Below are 22236 nucleotides of genomic sequence, written 5' to 3' on the forward strand. Positions count from 1 at the left end.
TACACTCCTACTAAAAATGTATATTTTCACATTATTAATTATTATACTATAATGCATATATTAACTATTTTTTACGAAAATTATTGCTTGAATGAGGAAGTCCATAGTGAAGATATATTTGTCACAGATTTCATCACATAAGGAGCATCCTTTAAAATGGTCCTTCACAAAAGTCTCTTTAAGGACTATTTCCGCCAATGGATGTTTGATATATTTATAATAATACAAAATTTATTTCTAAGTTCATTTTGAGGCACCAAATATAATTAGTCGTAGACAGAAATAGAATTAAAAATTTAGGGGGGGCTAATGATATATTTTAATCCTTTACCACACCTTGATATATGTTTTTATTGTATAATACATATGAATCGCTAAATTTTTAGGGAAGGGCTAGGCTCCTCCAATCTGCCATAGTTATTTATATATATATAGGAATAATTGTTTGAACTCGCTGTTCTCTAATAATGTGATATGTCACCTTGTTTTCCTTTCCCTTATATACTCATTCGTTTATGAAGACTTCCATTAGTTAAATACACTAATGAAAGTTATTGTTTTATTAATTTTTTATAACATAAAAATGTGTATACAGTGACGAGCAAAAGTGAACACAACTACCAAAATTTTTGGAAAATTGCCATTTTCAAAACTAAATATTAATTTAATTTAATACATTTTTGAATCCATATTCTAGGGGTTAAAACAAAAGTTTATGCACAAAAAATAGTCACGAAAAAGATAAAAGGCCTGAGAGTTTGTTTATTTAAAAATACTCATTTTTGCACCTGTTATTAATACAACGTAAAAACCCAAATCGTAGTGCGTGTCTTTGACTTGCTATTTTTAGGACGTCTGGAGAAAAGAGTTTTTTCACTCTTGATTTGTTTACATTTCTTTCTATTACAAAAAGAATACTCTATTTCTATTTTAATCAGTCTTTCGTAGTGAAAGGAACCAACATGAAAATTACTCCTCAAAAAACGGCACAAATTGTTTCAATACTAAAATCGGGTCAATCAACCAGAGAAGTGGCTCGATAGTGTGGCGTCAGCCAAACGACAGTGCAAAAAATAAAAAATAAAGGTTGTCCTAACGCTTTACCTCGACTAAAAGGAAGACCTAAGTGTACTACCCCACAAGATAGATGAAGACTTGCTCACTTTTTACAAACGGGAGAAGCATCTTCATCTTTAATGGCGGCCAATCTATTACAACAATACACGGGGAAAAAATAAGCAGGTGGACAGCTTCGAGATTTCTCAAGGAACAAAATTTTGTGTGTGCCGAAAAAAAGAGAAAACCCGTAATTTCCAAAAAAAATATGAAGGCTAGGTTAAAGTTTGCTAAAGATCATAAACACTGGACAGAAAAAGACTGGAGGAGGGTGATATGGTCGGATGAAACCAAAATTAATAAATACTGCTCTGACGGAAGGTCCTGGTTCTGGAAAAGGACTGTCGAGAGCCTTAAACCATCCCATATCAAGCAGACGGTCAAGCATGGTGGAAGATCTGTCATGCTATGGGGCTGTTTTACTGCACATAGACCCGGACCCATTCATAAAATTGTTTGTACTATGGATCAATATATGTATAAAAACATTCTATCAAGAAATTTGCAAGGTGTGGTCGCAAAAATGCCAATACCAAACAATGAAGTCATTTTCCAACAGGATAATGACCCCAAGCATACAGCGAAATCCCTTAAACAATGGCTTGCCAATCAAAAATTTAAAACTATGGACTGGCCAGCTCAAAGTCCCGACCTGAACCCAATAGAAAATTTTTGGGCATATTTAAAAAAAAAATTATACAGTGAGTACCACGGTCCACCGACTTCACTCGACAATTTGTGGGAAAGAATTAGAGAAGAATGGACAAAAATTGATGTGGACTACTGCGAGTCTTTGGTCAACAGCATGCTACGAAGGATGGAAGCAGTGATAAAAGCTAAAGGCTTGTGGACAAAATATTAACGCTAGAATATATTTATAATAATTACCGGTGCAAAAGTGAGTACTTTTAAAAATTCATTTTCTAGAAACTCGCTACTTATTGTTTGTATTTTTTCAGCTAATAAACTTTAATTTTGTTATACAAATACATTTATTTCTTTGATTAATATAATTATACATGTGTTGTTTTTTTATAACCTTATTTCTCAAAATTTTCTTATTAGTGTTCACTTTTGCTCGTCACTGTAAACATCTTAAGTACATGTTAAACTCTTTAAATTAAAAAGTAACAAAGCTCAAGAAAAGCTAAAAATATAGTGAGTTCTCTAATTTTTTTATTCTGGGAAAAGAGTTTTGATCTAACTTCAGTAGATTAGATTATATCTAATATATATATTTAATGCAATAAATTATAATAATTCAATAGTTTTAATTATGTATAAATGTCTAATACATATTAAGTTATAACCTAATGCTTAGTTATCTTATTTAACTAATCAAAACAATTTTTTTAAACAATACTTTAATAATTTATTAATTATTTATTTATTTTCAGTAAATTTATTCAAAAGTCATAGAATAGAGTAATGTTTTATCAAGCCATGTTCGATAGTAAGATACATTTGTATATACTCCCGGATGATTTGCTCTTCCACAGCCATAACCCCAACTTGTTATTCCCACAACTGTTTCTCCTGCAAAAGAAAAAAATCATTAACTTAATCAATGTAAACTTATATGATATACGATATATATACATTTCATATTTTTGATAAGATATTTTATTTATTTTAAAGGTAATATTTTTATTTTAGTTTTTATGTGCAACTTATTTGACCTCAGGAAAAATCTGTGATATCAATTTTTGAATAACAAAAATTGATATCACAGATTTTTTTTTTAAAGTTATCTTCTTTTAAAATCATAACATTATTTATTTTTTTTTTTATAATTTAAAGAAAGATAAAACATAAATTTAATTTTAGGGGGAAATCAATACATTGCCATGGAGAGACAACAAAACTTAAAATATAATTCTTAGAAAATGTTTAATTTAAATATTAAATAAAATTATTTAAAATTTTAGGAAGTTTTATTTTTAAAATCTCTTTTTGGAACCGATCCGAAACTTTTAAAAAATGAAATTTATTTGATCAGCTCTTTAAATCTGATATACGTCATAATATTAGTGTATGTAAATGGAGGTCTAGGGATACAATGTTTCCAGGCTGCAAATTTTCGTAGTAATATACCTTTTTTTAGCTTCAATGAAAAAGCTAAGGTATTAAATTTACTATGATGTGTTTTTTTTCATGTCTGTAGCCATTTTTTTCATCTCTCAATTTCCTTCAATGATACGTCAAAAGATCACAAAACGTATCTAGTTGAAGAATTTGCCCTTAAAAATTGAACAAATTTTCTTAATTCCCCGGAAAAAGGGAAATCTCCCAAAAATTACTATTTTTAAAATAAAAAAAATTTGATATTATTTTTCTTAAAACAGCCAAAACTTTTATAAATGAACAAATCAAAATAATTTCTTTTATATATTGTTTTGACATTAAAAAAATAATTTTTTATATTGAAATCTGATGAATTAAAATTTGTTGAGACATAAAAATATTTTAAATATTTTAGATCCAGGAAGTAAAATCTTAAATACACTATTGCTGAGGATAGATAGATAGATAATATGAAATTATTTTATTTATTTATTATTACCAAACAGTTATTTATTGTTGTACAGTACACCTCCAATGGTCCACTTAAACTATTTTTTTATTGTGTATGCAATCATGAAATCACCCAAACAAATTGTAATTAGCCAGTAAAAAAAATAAAAATTATGCTGAATAGTTATATTGTTTTTAATTATATAATCTATGTCTATAAACTTTTTATAAAAAAATAAACAGATATCAATACTATCTTACAGGATATGAGACTGGGCATTTGTACATTATACTTTATGTAAACGTACATACATCATAATTTAATAAACCACCAGATTTTTTGATGAAATTCAAATAATGTTGTTAATTTTTTTTTGGTATATCTTAAATACATATATTTCTTGATTCCTCGATTTTCTCACACCTCTACAGCGTTCGCCCAATCCGACCTCTAGTCATTACACTATGATCTTTAATTTTACGTAGGTTTAAAGAATACAAGTTTAATAGAAAATTATCAAAAATGGTTTATATGATATTTAAATCCCCCCTTGGATATTGATTAGATTTTCAAAATAACTATGTTGTCGGCAAGGCAAATATCTAAAGTATTATCAATAAAAATATCGTAATTATCCGATCAATTTACACAAATTTATTTTAATATAAAGTTTACTTAAAATATTAAAAATGATCTTTTATATCAACTGTATTTTTTTTTGGTATAATTACCCGTATCATAGGGGTTGAGAACATTTTTTTTTATTAAATTATAGTTCTAATAGCTTCAACTAGCTACCTATTATTATATTATATGGATTGTATGATTATATTATGTATCGTTAAGCAAAATTTGTCCAGTTGGAGTTTAATAATCATATATAGTGTCACAAAAAATAAAAAAACACGGTAGAGTAAAACTAATAAGTTTCTCAGTTACACATCGAAACAAAAATGATATCGACAATTATTATTTTATTTTTAATTATCCCTAAACTCGAATAATTTCTTTGTATGTTTAGAACACCCCTCAAAAAAAAAAAAAATTGCGCTTTAATTATGATACAAAACCTCAGTTTTTATTTAGGTTTATGGAGTCAATTTTAAGTCCACTTTCTTCCTGCATAATATTATGGTACAAATATTATACCTATCTACTATATCATTTTAGAATGAAGCAGTTTTAACGAAAATGTATTCACTTTTATTAGTTTTTAGAACTATTTTTAGTTTAAAATGATTTACCTAGTTCAAAACTAATTCTTCAAGATGGCTTAAGGTTGCAAACACGAAAAAAAAGTATAGTTATTTGAACCTTTCTATAGCTTCCACAGAAATATCGTAGAATTATATATAAACCTATACTCTATATCTTAAGTTCAAATAATTAACTACCGGGGAACTTTTCATAAAAAATCCAGATTATTTATGGGGTCTGAAGCGCCACAGCTTTCATGCAAACTACAATAACAATAATTAATATTGATCAAGTAATTGTAATTTGAACTATTTGTACTAGATAAATCAAAAACTTAGATTAAGATTTCATAGAAAAAATGAATGACAGAAATTTTCACAGTCATTAAAAATTATAATTTTTATTCCTATGGTAATTTCATTCTAACTCCACAAGAATGATAAAAATTACAAACCATAATCAGTTTTACAAACTAATGGACCACCAGAATCACCCTGACAAGCATCTGCTCCTCCATCTAAATTTCCAGCGCAAAACATTCCATTACTAATTGATAATTTTCCATAAACATAGTCAGCTTTACATATTTTTGAATCTATTATCGGCACAATGGCCCATCTTAATATTTTAGCAAAACCTACAAAAAAAAAAAAAAAAATTAATTATTTAATATTTTAACAGTAATTTTTTTTTTGTTTTAAAATAAAATAATATTATTTTATAATTCTATATTTTAAAAAATATTATTTATTCGAATAATTTATTATTAACAGTTATATGAGGTTAAAAGATCCTATTATTACTTTTTTTTTTTACATTTTTCTTTTGATAAATACATTAAAATAAATAAATAGTCTATATATTTTTAATCTATAAACAAATTCATTTTTATAATTAAAAAATGATATCCATGACGGTTAATATGTGACCTCAAGGCAATTGTTTCACGTCTTTAGCATTACAGTAATTTTGTCAAAACTAAAGGATCAAATAAACCCTAAAATCGACTCCATGCTAGAGCGAATAGATAGATGGAAAGATTAAAGATTTCTTTTAACTAGTAAACAATANAGTAATTGAATATTAAAGATTTCTTTTAACTAGTAAACAATATGGCAACACATATATGTTTTTAAAAGCTTATCCTATTTACAATTAGAACAATAAGAAAAATCTTGCAAATTTTCATAGTCAATTGTAGATTGTATTGGCTAATACATCTTTAAGTCAATAGCAAACAATGAAAAATTTTATTTAACACATATTTTACATCTTTCATAAATAGTAAAAATATAATTATGCGGTCAACAGAATCAAAAACTTTACAAAGATTAAGTTTTTAAAAAGTTTAGGATTGACACTCAATTTAGAGATAGGACAATAATTATTTATTTAATATGTTTTTAAGTTTTAAATATAGAACTCATTTAGTTAGTTATCCAAATACCAGAATTTGGCCCTGATCAAGAGACTTACACTTATATTTAAATAAACTGAAACAAGTCTATATTAGTAAAAATTAAATTTAGTATGTTTCCATAAGTGTTTACATATATAAGAATTATTATGTTGGGATAAATTATGTACTGAGAAACAATAAAATATTATGTCTTCTACTCCAGTCCTACAACAATTAACTAACTTTTATTGTCATATGAAAAGGTAGTACCACGAAAATTAAAATCACCGTCAATTATGATATCAACATTATCGCCTAAATGTGAAAACAACCAATTGACTGAGTATCAAAAATTTTATAAACAAATAAATAATTAATCTTTGGAATGTAACAAACACCAATAATGAGTTTCTTAGAGTTATTTTGGGAACTGATACAAATACCTGTTCAAATGAGTAATATGGAATTAATTCACTATTGTACATTAATCAAAACTCTACTACCTCGATTATAATTACTAGTCATATTACGTATATCGCATCTGTAATTATAATTGAAAAATCTAATTCTAAGTTAAATACTTCAGCTATTAGTCAGGTTTCAGCTAACAAAAAAAATTCATGATTATTACATGGACCATTACAATTAATGTTTTTTAGCTTATTGTTTAAATTTATAACGTTTTATAATAACCATATAAATTACGTTTACGATTCGAATTATTTACAATTTTACATTACAAGACTGGCTGTTCTATGCCTCTTAGTTTTTTTTAAAATAGAGTGAAGACTGCATCAAATAATTTTATTAACCAGTCACCATTTCCCAATTTTTTAAATTTTATTTCTTAATATCCAGCATTGGTAATGTGAAAAGATATGGTTATGACTAATTAATTTTTTTTAAGTATTATTATTAATTAAAAAAATTAATTAACAAAGTTACTTGATCCAATTGATCCATCTGATCCCCAACCAGTAATACTACAATTGAAATCGTCTTTTACTTTTATATCCTTCGATGGTAAACACACAGGTTGAACATATTTATTAAATTTAATGCCATTGGTTTTTAATTTAATAACAGCTATGTCATTATTTAGCTTAATACTTCCTTCTTCAAAATTTTCATGGTTATAAATTTCATCTATATAAATATCTTGTTCTGAATCTTCTTGAAACTATAAAAAGTTATTTAAAATTTTAAATGATCAATTTTTATGTTAACTTCTTAAGTCATACATCCATGTCATAGTCTCCGATTCGTACATAATATACATCTTTATCTAAATCTCGAACACAATGTGCTGCAGTCATTACATGATATTCAGATATAATTACTGCTCCACATACATGTGCCATTTGACCTGAAGGAGTTTTTGATCGTATACTAGCCTGAAATTATTTTATTAGAATATATCATATTGTTACTAAGAAACAATAAAAATTCTTAACAAATGAAATATAAATCCATTAAAGTCGGAGGATATTAACAAAATTACTTTATAAAAATTTTTAAATCTCTTATTCTAATAGTATAATATATATATATAACTTTAAATAAAAAAAAAAGATAACACAATAAAGTCATGACACAGAGTAGATGAGGTATAGTTAGGACAAATATAGAAATCTGACAGTGATTAAAATCACTATCTTATAAAACGCTTGTATGTAAATGAAAATAGTGTTTAATTTTAAGAAATCAGTGGATTATTCAAAAAGGAACATCAACTTCTATTTCCTTAATTATATCCTGAATAGTAGTTAATGATTTAGCATGACCTAGTGAGAAGAAACGTATGTTTCAGTGCACGAGGTCCTGGGTTCGATTCCCAGGGTGCCAACGAAAATTTTTTATCATTGGTGGTGTCTAGTCTCTGGTGCCGGCCATAATATCCGTCAAGTTTATCATTGGCTTAACCAGGAACCATCTTTGACTCCCCAACATATGATAGTGAGCCACTACCCTCTGTAGTATGTTAAATTCGAAAAAATAAAAATATGTAAAATTGATCATTATTTTATCCTAATTAGTAATTATTTGATTTATATGTATAATTTATAAATAAATACTTACTATAGTAATTAAATTTAATATGAAATTAATATTCAATAATTTAATATTATTTTTACGGATAAATTATAAAGTAGTTGTATACTTCGTTACTTCTATAGCAAACGGATATAAAATTGAAGGGTTTGATGCAAAAATTTCAGAAAATAATTTTTTGTTAATTATGAATTTATATACTGGTTTAAAATGAATTTTTATCAGAGTGAAACATACACTTTTCTACACCAATTTTTCGTGCTGATATCAAACATGTAATTAGATTTTTTTCTATCACCTCTTACTCATAAAAATTTATTTTGATTTTTGATATGCTAAAAATAATCCATGTAAAATTCATATTCAATATGTCATCCTTAACCTATTATTTTAGCCCTTCTACTAATTAGTAAAAAATAAGTAATAATACATAAAAAAATATATAGGTAAAAATAAAATTTAACAACACACAGCAGACGAAATAATAGGAAAAAATTAAATACGAAATATAGTCCTGAATATTTCAACTGTAGTGTGATGGTGTCACGTTTTCATAATCGTGAGAATTATTTTAATAAAATACAGACAGCACATCCGCTGCCTGAGACTGATGAATTAACAAATAATATTTATTCCCAATTTGGCAATAGTTCTAATTATTATAAAAACCCAAAAGACCTGACCATCGTGGTCAGTCGACTCCAGTGCCTTGTGTCATTCGTCAGTCTCAGTACTCGGTTGTCGCTGTCCGGCTTACTGCTTAAAGTAAAGTCTTTGTTTATTCCTTTTTAAAACCTGTCTACTCTCTTCCACAACATTTCAGAGTACTTGTGTCTTGCACTTCGTCTGCACCTCATACTTTGGGCTCCTTTTGCGTACACCTGGTATTTGTGTCTTGCACTTCGTCTGCACCTCATACCTAGGTGTTACTCTTATTCCCTTATAACAACAGCCTTTCGACACCCACAGCTAACCTGGAGTGTCAGCTGAGCACGGTGAATGCTGTACGACAACACGCACGTGAATACCTAGACAGCAGACACCACATCCTCATCCATCCTCCTACTCTTTTTTTACTCGTTTCATTTTACTGTGTTACGACAGTAGCATATATTTAAACACCAAGAGTTACATAGAAATTATTACTATGATTTTTACTGAAATTTTCAGTTTTTCTCGTAAATATACTGTTAATGAAATCATATAAATTCCTGACCACGTGTCAAACTAAATAATAAGATTTTTTAAATCCTCATAACATTTTCTGTTTAATGATATCAATTTCAACACATTAAATATCAAAATAAATTTTTATATGTAAAGACTCGTTTTTACTAGTTACTAATAATCTCGAAAATAGAAAAAATCTAATTGCAGATTTGAAATAAGTGCGAAAAATTCAATTAGAAAAGTATATTTTAGTCTATACTCATTAAAAAATGTTTCATTTTTGTGATATAATTTTTCTGTGTCATTCAGTATAAAAACGAATTTTATACTACTATTATTTGTGGAGATATTTAATTTTAAAAGTACATATTTTAAATAAAGTATTATTATTAAAAAAATTTTTAATTTTTTACTTTTGACAGCTAATTTTCCATAGTAGAACAGTTATCAGAACAAATTTAATTACCTTATAGTACACTTTAAAAGTGTATTAGATGTAAGTTTGCATAACGAAGTCGTTTAGAAACATATCCAAAAATTATTGTTTTAAAAAATATTTATACAGTATAATGTTATCAAAAAATTTTGAATATTATGGATTGGTAGTAGACTATACAAATAAAGTCAAGATATTAATAAATAACAAAGTAAAATTATTTAATTTTGTAGTTTAACCATATTATCATATAAAACCTAATTTAACAATAAATACTTTAATAACATTAGAAATTGATGATTTTAATTGTCTATATTAAGAAATTGGGTTAAGTAACTTTTTAATTGATAAGGGGTAAATTTTGTTTCATTTTTGTAAGTAATATTTTGTGATTTTTTGACGTTTGGTTGAAAAAAATTGTTCAAATTAGAATTGAGGAAAATTAATGACAAACACAAAATAAAAACCATATAGTAAAATAATTTAAATATGAAATTCCTTCTCACAAGGGGAGGCTACAATGATGGGGACCTTGAAATTCATTAAAGTGATTCCATCTAAAAAGATAAAAACCAAACAAATTTTTAATTTTTTTCCAACTCAAAATTAATCAAAAAAAAAAATGCAAAAAATGCCATGTCGACGATTAGGGTTATAACCTTGTATCTCGATCATGAAAGTTAATTAAAGCTTTTTGGCTTTAATCAACGATAACTTCTTAAGTTATCAAGTTTTTGGATAATTTTTTTTATCATCATAAAATACTATGCATTAGCTTTAATTTTATAAACGTTTAAAAAATTCAAATTTTTCGAAAAAAGTGTCCAAAATATGGAGTTATGTTGATCTTTTTACTAAGCCCTTCATTATCAAATCCTGGCTACCACACTACCAGCGTTGCCCCTAAGATCAGCGTGTCCTCATTTTATAAAGCCAATATTTACTGAACATGTTTCTATAAATCTCTTTTTCTTTTTATAATCATCAGTTTATACCTGCCATGGATGGACACCTCTTTCTGAAGTGAATCCAGATGCTATCCTCATTTGTATTTTACTTTTTTCCAATGATACAATTTTTTTACCACATTGAGTGGGTAAATATTCTTTCAATAATTTTTTATTAGTTATAATCTCATATTTAGGTAAAATAACTGTGTCATTCTTCTAAAAAATAATTAATACATTTAATATTTTGAAATTCGAGATACAAACAGAATGTTACTTGTTTTCTGTCCAAATGACATATAACTGAGACATCTTCATCGTGTTTACAATTATGTTGACCCCATTTGGCATGAATACAATGTTCTAATGATGTCTCATTACCTATACAACGTAATTGATCTAACCAAATTTGCCCTTTACCAGGCCCAAAGGCAGCATCTTTTTTAAACTATTTAAAAGTATATGTTCAACTCATAAAATTTATAAATTCTTAATAAATGTACATGGAGTGATCCGTTTAACAAAATCCAATCAATTACTTTCAAAATTGAACATATATAACGAAATACATAATAAACTAGCTTATAAAATAAAAAATTATTGGTTGATAACAACTTTTGAAACAGTATTTTGGCATTTATTAGAATTTAAGATATAGACTAGAAGGTAAAGCGAGGTATGACTATTTATATCATTAGTTATTTTTCAGCCGTACTTAATCAGCCTGAGTATAAAAATGTAAACTTCCAAAGTACTAGTCTAAAAGTTGTTATCGACCAGTCATATTCTTAATTGGATAAATTTCTGTTTTATAAGCTAATTAAATATATATGTTGCCATTTAAACAAATAAAGTTGACACCCTTATAAGATATAAGGGTTGAATTGAAAATGTACTTAATAATTAATAAATCAATAAATATATGTAACTAAAAAAAGCAAAAAAAATATTTTATAATTTACAGTAAAACATCGTCAATGTGAACATCATTATGTACAAATATGAAGAGGCGGGATTATATTGGAGAGCATACCATACCCAAGCGTCTGAGGTTTTTAGGAATTTTGGGTGGTTTTTGACTCTTTAATGTAGTTCTGTCTTGTCATAATTGAATCCAGCTTAACGAGTTTACTGTATTTATATTTTTTAAGTAATTGAGTAGATTATGATAAACACTCTGTATATACTAGGTTGCTTACATCTGCACTACCCTTGTAGCCAAGATGATTACAAATTACAAGAGCTTCTTTTGTTCCAAAATCATCATCACATACTGTTCCCCAAATACCATATTGACGCACTTCTACTCTACCTTCAAGCCCAGCGCGACGTTCATTACCACCAACTAAACGAACTTCTAAAGGAGACTAAAAAACAATAAAAATGTAAAAAAAGGTTTATTAAAATATAAATTAAAAATAACTTAGGTTGGTACATATTGACTAAAATAATTGGTTTCGTAAATATAATGACTAATTAAGTGAAAATGATTGGCATTTTTTTGAGATGAAAGTTTTAATTAATTGATTAATTTCACATGAATTCATGAAGATCATGAAAAAACCCTACCACCTAGTTTTTGTATATAAAGAAATAAATTATTATATAATAATTATATTTGCTAATTATAGCAAATAGAATTTTTTACAAATCATAATTGCAAATTCACAATATTTTAATATATTCATAGTAACAATCTAATTTTTTTTTAACAACAAATCTATTATTTAAATTGTTTATAATTAAGGTAATTTTAGTTTTACCTTCAAATTTATCTTAGTACAAATAATAATAAAATGTTTGGATAAAATGTGGTTAAAAGATAATATTTAGACTAAAAATTGATTACATTTAAATTGATTTCAATTTTTTTCATATTATACAACAAAAATTTCTTATTTTTAGCAAATAATAAATGTTTTTTTTCCTTCAAAAATTTTGTAATATATAAGAAATAAATAACTAATATTTGAATGTTAAGTGTTGCTATTGGGTGACTTCTTATCAAATTTACATGGCATATAACTACCCTTATTTTATAAGCTCATTATACAAAAAATTACAAAGAATGTTTATGTCAAATAAAAAAAAAGTTTTGTAAGCTCTTTCTTGTAGATCAAAACAATGCATCAATATTGAATATTATTAAATTAAATGTATTTTCTTTCAAACCAACCACATTTTAAGTTTTAAATTCATATTTTCGAGACTATTAAAAAAGGTGAAATCTAGATCAAACTAAAACTTAACTCATTAATAATATTCTGTTAATTTTGTTTTTGGTGATTAAATAAATACAAAAATAAATAAAATTTTTAAAAAATTGTTTTATTCACTTAATTTTTTAAGTTAATATTAGTTAAACTAATATTAGTAAATAAATTAAAAAAAAAAAACTGGCATACAGTTTAATATTTAATAACAATATATGCTAAGTATAATTAAAATTTTATAAACGAGTTGCATTTTTCTTTTGAGCTATTTTCTGGATATATTTTTTTGGAGCTTTTGTTGTAGCACTAGTTTTTGTGGGTTTTGTAGTTGTAGGAGAAGTGACACTCACATTGCACCTATCTGGATGTTCATCTGATTTGTCAGTACAGTCTGCATATGAATCACACAAAAAACGAATAGGTATACATTCCCCTGATTGACATTCAAATTCTTCATTTGTACAATTTTTTCCACCAGGTACACGACAAATAACTCCAACCGACTATAATTCAGAAATAAAAATAATTAAAACGCAATTTTTGTATTCAATTATTTAATTGAAAAAAATCAATATTATTATAGTTATTTTATAATAAAATAAGTTGTCAAAGACAAATCAAATAAATCATTTTGTAAAGATAATCTTTAAATCACATTGAGTAATAATATAACCTCTTGAGCATTACAATCATGAATTCCCCATTCTTTAAACTGACAAGAATACAAAGATTTTTCGTTTCCTCGACATTCCAAATCATCCAAAACAAACCGTGTTTTATTAACAGGCACTCCAAAGTATGAATTTGACTTGACAGCTAATGAAGATGGGAAACCTAATTCTCGACACACAACATCAGCTTCACGGACATCAAATTTATCATCACAAATCATACCCCATTCACCAAGAACTGAAATAAAATGTAAATAATTATTAAAAGTTAAACATGAGAATATAAATAAGATGATGGTGTTTTTTATTTATTGTGAGAACTCAAAAAATTTTGTAATGTATTTTTAACAAAGAATTCAATTTTGAGATTTTAGAGATAGGGCTGTTGCCATCTAAAATGAAAAAATATACTTCATTGATGATAAAACAAATGAAATTACGTTTTCGTTATAACCATTAAATTTAACTATTTCTCTTATAATCTCCAGTTATTTATCAAAAGCTATATTACTAGTCGGAATATTAATTAATCTGCAAACCATACTATTAAAAGTTTCCAATTTGTGTTGTCATGTGTACGTGTTTTTCCGATAATTTTCAAAATTTCAAATAGATATACAGAACGTTATAGTTGTAATATTTTTTGAATTAGAAGGTAAAATTTAAATTTAAGCATGCAAAAGCTATTTCTTTACGGGTATATTGATATTTGTATATTTACCTTTAACTTCAACACGGCCTTCGTAAGTTGTATTACCACCCGCTAACCTGATTTCATAACCCATCTTTTTATCAGTGCCGTTACATTTATTCTCATCACTACGATCCCCACAATCATTGTGGCCATCACATTCCTGTTACACTATTAATCTTTATATTTGTTTTTTTAGTTATCATTATAATTAAACATACGCAAACCAATTGTTTATTTATGTATTAGTAATTTTAACTTGTAGAATACTCAATAATTAAAACAAACCTGGACTTTATCAATACAATTTCCATTGTCACAAATAAATTTTCCAAAACAATCTGCATTATTAGCTTCGTAATAAGTCCATTCCTTATGTGGTTCTAAAAATAAACTATCATTTTTCAATCCATCACTTAGTATACATGTTTGATCAACTTCGCTGAAAAATGATTAATTATGGATTATTACAACTAAATAAAAAATGTATGTAAATGTATATAATACGATTTTTTTCTTTTAAATAATATACAATCTGTTACAAGTTAGAAGAATAATTATATATACACCAAGAGTCTAGATGATTAAAGTATGAAGTATTATTAATAAGTATGAATGAATACAAATGGTCCCTGTGGATAGGAGATAATAATACTTCCACGGCCCCTCTGCCAGTCGTAAGAGGCGACGGCATACAATTTTGTAAAAAAGTATGAGGAGTCCTGAACAAAACTTAGATGATGGTTTTTCCCATCTCAGATGTATGCAGGAATAATAGGTGATGAGAAATAAAGTATAAAAATATTGAATAGGAGAAGAGTTAACATTTGTTGTGTGCAGGAAACTAAGTGGAAAGGAGAGAAATCGAGGGATATTGGTGAGGATTATAAAATAATATTGTCGTAACACAATAAAAGAAATGAAACAAGAGTAAAAGTGTAAAATGTAATTGTGATGTGTACGAAGATGAAGATGAGGATGTAGTGCCTGCTGTCTAGGTATTCTCACGTGAGTGTTGTCGTACAGCAGTCACCGTGCTCAGCTGACACTCCAGGTTAGCTGTGGGTGTCGAAAGGCTGTTGTTATAAGAAGGGAATAAGGGTAACACCTAGGTATGAGGTGCAGACGAAGTGCAAGATACAAGTACTCTGAAATGTTGTGGAAGAGAGTAGATAGGTCTAAAAAGGAATAAACAAAGACTTTACTTTAAGCAGTAAGCCGGACAGCGACAACCGAGTACTGAGGCTGATGAATAACACAAGGCACTGGAGTCGACTGACCACGATGGTCAGGTCTTTTGGGTTTTTATAATAATTAGAACTATTGCCAAATTGGGAGTAAATATTATTTGTTAATTCATCAGTCTCAGGCAGCGGATTTGCTGTCTGTATTTTATTAAAATAATTCTCTCGATATTGGTAACGTGACACCATCACAATATAACTCAGGTAATTCTAATATAAAGAATGGTGTAGGAATAATAATGGATGAGGAGATGAAAAGTAAAGTAGTAGAAGTAGCTAGGAAAAGTGACAGAATTATAGTTGTCAAAATCAATATTCGAGGAAAAAGTGCTGAATGTAATAAGTGCTTTTGCACCACAAGTAGGATGTGATGAAATAGACAAGGAAGTATTTAGGAGAGAGATGGATGAGTTGTTGCAATGAATACCTGGTAATGAGGATGCAGTGATAGGTGGAGATATGAATGAACATGTATGTAATGAAAGGAGAGGATATGAAAGAGTACATAGAGGGTATGGTATTAGTGGAAAGAATAAGGCTGGAGAAAGAATCCTGGATTTCGCAGTATCGTATGATCTTGCTGTAGTTAATACTTATTTTATTTAGAGGGAAAAACATTATATCACTTATAAAAGTTGGAGTAATAGATCACAGATTGATTATTTTTTGTGGAAGAGAGAGAGCGTAAAGCGAGCAAAATATTGTAAAAATATACCAGGCTAGAGTGAAACTACACAACATAGACTGATGGTAATGGAGGTGTAATGTACCGGAAAGAGACTATAAAAAAAAGGAAGGAACACGTGGAAAAATCGAAAATCTGGTGGCGGAAATTAAAATGGGAAAATGAATAAGAGTTTGTAAAGACAGTAAAAGAAAGACGGTGTGGAATATCGAGGGAGAAAAAATTATGTATTGAATAGATTTGCTAGTTGTGTAAAGAATACTTTACAAAGATTGTTTGTGAGAGTAGAGTAGAATGCCAGGAAACAAGGAAACCTGGTGGTGTGATGAGGATATTCAAAAATATTTAGAAAGTAAGAAAAAGCAATTCAATGTATGACAGAAGAGCAAAAGAAGAGAAGATTGAATGGAGTATAAACGCTTGTGCAAAAAAGATAATTCTGCAGAAGTAAGGCGAAGTTAAAGAGGTATGATAGGCTAGGAACAAAGGAAGGCGAGAAAGAAATCTATATACTTGCAAAAGTAAGAGAATTAAGTCTAAAGATTATCATCATGTAAGGTGAATAAAAAGTGTTGGTAATAGGGTACTATCGAGTGATGATGATGTAAAAGAAAGGTGGAAAGAATATTTTAAAAAATTATTGAATGAGGAGTATCCAAAAGAGACATTAGAGGATATCTTGTGAAATGAGGGACATACAGTAGTGTGGAAATTATAGAGGCATAAAACTTATGAGTCATAGTATGAAAAATGGGAAAATGGTAATAGATAAGAGAATAAGAAATGAGACATTGGTATCTAAAAAGTAGTTTGGATTTATGCCTGGTAAGTCAACAATAGAGCCAGTATTTTGTGTGAGGCAACTAATAGAAAAATTAAGGGAAAAGAAGAAATAGCTTTGTATGGTATTTATAAATTTAGAGAAAGCGTATGATAGAGTACCGAGAGAGGTTTTAAAGTGACTATTAATGAGAAAAGGAGTCCCGAAAAGATACATTAATAAAATAGAAAATATATATGATGGCACATTTTTACCCGTGTAAAAAGCGTAGGAGGAGTAACAGAAGGGTTTCGGGTAAGAGTAGGAGTACACCAAGGTTCTGCTTTAAGCCCTTACTTATTTTCTATAGTGATGGATAAAATTACTAGAGTAATTCAAAGAGAAGTGCCGTAGTGCATGTTGTTTGCTGACAATATAGTATTAATAGGAGAAAATAGGGAGGAAATTAATCAAATTCTAGAGGTATGGAAATCAGCTTTTGAAGAAATGGGTTTAAGAATAAGTAGAAGTAAGACAGAGTATATAGAGTACGAGTTTTGACAAAGGAGAAAACCCAAACGAGGTGATATGAGAAGATCAATGGTAATAGGCGAGGATGTGTTTGAAGAGGTGGAAAGTTTTAAGTATTTAGTGTCAATTGTGTAAAAGAGCTGTGTTATTGACGAGGTTATAAGACACATGATTTAGTGCAGGTGGTTGAAGTGGAGAGAAACGTCTGGTGTTTTATGAGATAAAAAAATTCCAATGAGGCTGAAAGATAAATTATACAAGACTGTAGTGAGGCCATTTTCGTATTTTAGTAAATAGCTAAAATTACATTTTCATTTATTTTTATAACTCTTTATAATGTTGATTTCACTAATTAGTAATTTCATTATAACGATTAAAGTTACAATATGTTGAAAAAATTTAAAAACTTAATAAGTTTTAATAAGTACATAAAAATTAACATGTATTCATTGTTATATGATGAGTCTAGGTATATGATGTTGTTAGCTGACTATATAGTATTAATAGGAGAAAATAGGGGGTGTTGGTATAAGGTGGTTGAAGGATTTTTAAAAAAAAATCTAGAAGGAATTTAAAATTTAGAAAGTAAAATGCCAAAAGAATGAATGAATAGTGTTGTGGTGCTGATATTATATATTAATAACCAGAACGGTAAAAAAACATAGATTATTCAATATTAATTTAATCGAATTAAAATTTTACAATTGACCATATTATAACTTATTATTTACATTAAAAAAAAAAACTTTGTATTTTTAAATGGGAACACATATTTTGAATTTAATAAAATGTATGAATTTTTAATATAACTTTATGGTTTTATTAGATATAAACTGTTAATGTTTCTAATTTTTGGGTTAATGTACATGTATAATACACAAGAAATTACAAATACAGGTAGCTAATTGTTTTTTTATGACATCATAGTCATGGGGTGTTTATTGTCAATTATGATTATTAATAGATATACTTTCTGTATTGTCAGTTAGTGTATTTATAAACTCACAACAATGTTCCTTTCTAATATTGATAATAAATGCTGTGTACTTGCGAATATCAATGTCATAAAAAACCAATTAACTATCTGTATTGGTAATCCCTTCTCTATTATACATGTATGTTAACTAGAAATTTTGAAACTTTATTTGTTTATATCTAATACAGCTTTTAATCTCAATCAAATAAATAAGTTATTATATTTTTATTTCTCGTTACGCATTTTTTGACACTTTAATTAATGCATTTTTTACTTTCATTCTGCGTTTTTACTTTAAGCTATGCAAATGTGATGAGAATTTTTTTTATCTGACAAACATGAATTAAATGTTGTATTAGACGGAATTACACCATTGAAAGTGAAATTATGATGTGAATAATAAAGTTTATATTATTAACAAAAATTATTATATAAGAATGGTCTAATACTGCAAAACTTTACACAGTTCAAATATTAGTTTGATTTTCACTAAATACTTTAAAACTAATATTTTTACTAAATAATAAATTAAAGTTAAATTTTTACTATTGAATTGCACAATGTGGTTTTAAGAATATTAAATTATTGTTGTTAAAAACGATTGATTTAATTTTGCAACACTCTGTTTATAAAAATTTCTTAAATATTGAAGAAAATTAAAATAAATAACATACCTATGTGAAAATGACCGACACACAAAACCTTCAGACATAATACAGCGATTAGCACAAGTATGGACAGTAGTATGAAGCCACTTTTCAATTTCATTGCTTGGTAAACGAACTTCTGGAGTTTTAGAAAAGTTATCTAATGGATTGGTACAATTTTTTTCGTCAATTCCATTGCTACAATCCTTAAGAAGAAAAATAAAACTTAAAATTACAATAAAGGCAAATAATAAGGGTCCTGTAGTAGGGTGTCAAACGTTTTTATATTTTAGCTTAATTGCATTTTTGAGAAAATATGAACAGTTAATTACTACTGGGTTAAGAAGAATTTCAAAGTTTTTGTGATCATTACTTCGTGTTTTGAACAGCTTGTTTATAAGTTTTAAAATTCTTTCATCCAAAACTTATTTATAAGGTTTCCCTATTGGGTGATAAATATTACAAAGAATTATAATTCGGGTCACATTTTATTAAATTTTTTTTACTCATTTTTTTTTTGAATTTCAATCAATTTTCAAAAATTCTAAGTTTATCAAGTTAATCAATCGTATACAAATATAATTTGACTCTGATACATGTTTTATGTAGGTTTTAGATAACTATGAGTTCAAAGCCAAGATAAGAAAATTAAATAAAAATTATTCTAATGCTAAAAAAAAAATCGTACAATATTAACATTTTGTTAATATTAATGATTTTTATAGTTAAAATACTAAGTGTCATCAAAAATATGTTTCAAAAAGTTATTTTTAATAAATAATAATTATAATAATTATTTTTATTATTATTATTATTATTTTAATAAATAAATAAATAATTGTGATAAATAGTACATTAATTAATTCTCTTGAAGTAAGTGAAAAAGTTTTGATAACTACTTTTTCAGAATGTCAAAATATAATACATTGACTTATTAAAGATAAATTTAAATATTTATTTTAATGCATTAAAATATTTTTATCTTCTTATAAGTGAGGTAAAACTTTTAAATCACCTTTAACGAGTACATTAATAATTTTATCGTTAATCTATGTATAGAATTTTCAAAAATCACCAATTTGCCCCCTATAATTGTTATTTATGTGAATAAATATTATTATTTAAACTTATTCATATTTTAATAATCTTGAACTCATTTATCTATTTTTAAATAAATCTATATCAAATAATTACATAAGTAAATTGACAGATTAAGATATATACTATCTTTAATATTATTTATTTTATTTGGCTTGTTCTTCTATTCATTGGCGATAGAAGAATTGTGTTAAAGAAATATGTAAGCGATAGCAAAGACATGGCCAGATGGATATAGAGATCCATTCGTGAATAAATCCTAACTACGCCATTGATAACGTTGTATTAAAGTTTGTTTATCTACCTCAATACTAAGGTGGAACAAAATTAGTATATATTTTTAAGTTTTATCTTAATACTAAAATCATATGCTGGTAAAAAATAACTAATTAAGTTAAATTTAAAACAAATGATAGATAAATACCTAATGTATCTATAAAATTTTTTTTTTGTTTCTATTCATCCATTTTTCAAAAAGTTATGACAAGTTTGAAAAGTGTCCGAATTACTGATATATAAAGTTGAAATTTTTTAGGGTTTTTCCCTCATTTACGATGAATGAGGAAATTTTTTCTATTTTTAAGGGTGATGTCTTCGACAAGATACGTTTTGTAATCTTTTGACGTATTGTTTATCAAAATCGGTTTAGTGAGGGCTGAGGAAATATGGTAACAGACCCCCCCTCCAAAAAAAAAAAATGACTGGAATATATGACAATTGATTGTAAATAATAAACTGTAAGCAATTGATTGCATAATATTTTATCGAAAATGATTGCTTGTAAAACCATAAAATAATGAGTCGTTCCTTTAGTTTTATTATAAGCTACAATGCATTAGGTACGATAATTTTATAGTTTAGTTTCCAATTTATATAGTACAAATTGTATTTATCATGGCATTACATTACGATATTAGAGAAATCTTTTTTTAAATTTCATATACATCAAAATTACACACATACCGTAAAAAAGGTGTATAAGAACAAAACTTATTGATTAAAACTATTAGAAATATATATTTATAATATAAATATTTAATAATTATACATTAATATATAATTTATAAAAATTATAAATGTAAAAGCCGAATACAAGGTGTCAATAAAAAAACTATCGAATCTAACTTCATGGGATAGCTGATAATTTTCAATTACGAAAATAATTATTAAAATTTTATTTTACTTAAGTCAATTTTTTTTTCTATATAATTGTTTATTGTACCAATTTTTTATATTTTACGATCATTAAATTTGCGACAAAAAGTTATTTCGATAAATTTTATTCGAAATTGACGAGATACCAATGAAGTTTTATAAGTTACTAAAAAAAATAGATTAAAAGAAATATTAGCATTGGTAATTCAATAATATTATGATATTTTATTTGATTAACTAACTACAGCAGAAATTAAAAAATTAACCAAGTTATTAAGTTTTTTGCGCTTAATTAAATCGATTTACACGAAACACTACTAAAATTGTATATTTATTTTTTTCTCTTGAATTCACTGAAACTTATGCAAAAAAAATTTATCAACATTTGGATACTGGCTATAGAATTTTTAAAAATTGGGTTGAAAAAAACGGTATGATTTAAAAAATTTGGAGATTTGAACAACTATAAATCAAGCGGAAAATCAATTAATCAATAATTATTAGAAAATGTAATTCCTAATATTTAATACAATTGGTTATATATGAATTTGAAAATATTGTTAATTTATAGTATAAAAACTTACTGCCTGATTATCACACACCCAAGCTTGGTTTATACACTCATTAGGTTGGCATTCAAAATATCCTACATCACACTTGATTTGTTGATTTAAAGCACTAGCTATAAAAAATATATAAATTTGTTTTTATAAGTAATTTTAGATATATAAGG

The 22236-nt window shown here is 26.7% G+C and overlaps 1 protein-coding gene across 1 annotated transcript in view; it reads right to left on the bottom strand.

The window, feature by feature from the left end:
• Positions 1–2431: 2431 nt before the first annotated feature.
• LOC126901133 (uncharacterized) overlaps positions 2432–22236 on the bottom strand; it is a 35410-nt gene continuing 15605 nt past the window's right edge. The window contains exons 9-21 of the mRNA XM_050677383.1: positions 22088–22185; positions 19278–19456; positions 14696–14849; positions 14438–14570; positions 13719–13954; positions 13396–13548; positions 12032–12199; positions 11110–11280; positions 10881–11051; positions 7469–7621; positions 7173–7407; positions 5283–5465; positions 2432–2652 (exon numbers count right to left, since the gene is read on the bottom strand). Of these exons, the coding sequence (XP_050533340.1) occupies positions 2519–2652; positions 5283–5465; positions 7173–7407; positions 7469–7621; positions 10881–11051; positions 11110–11280; positions 12032–12199; positions 13396–13548; positions 13719–13954; positions 14438–14570; positions 14696–14849; positions 19278–19456; positions 22088–22185 (2168 nt within the window). The 3' untranslated portion in view covers positions 2432–2518. The remainder of the gene's footprint in view (positions 2653–5282; positions 5466–7172; positions 7408–7468; positions 7622–10880; positions 11052–11109; positions 11281–12031; positions 12200–13395; positions 13549–13718; positions 13955–14437; positions 14571–14695; positions 14850–19277; positions 19457–22087; positions 22186–22236) is intronic.

Source organism: Daktulosphaira vitifoliae, unplaced genomic scaffold, assembly GCF_025091365.1.
Source record: "Daktulosphaira vitifoliae isolate Bord-2020 unplaced genomic scaffold, ASM2509136v1 Scaffold_3, whole genome shotgun sequence".
Lineage (NCBI taxonomy): Eukaryota > Metazoa > Arthropoda > Insecta > Hemiptera > Phylloxeridae > Daktulosphaira > Daktulosphaira vitifoliae.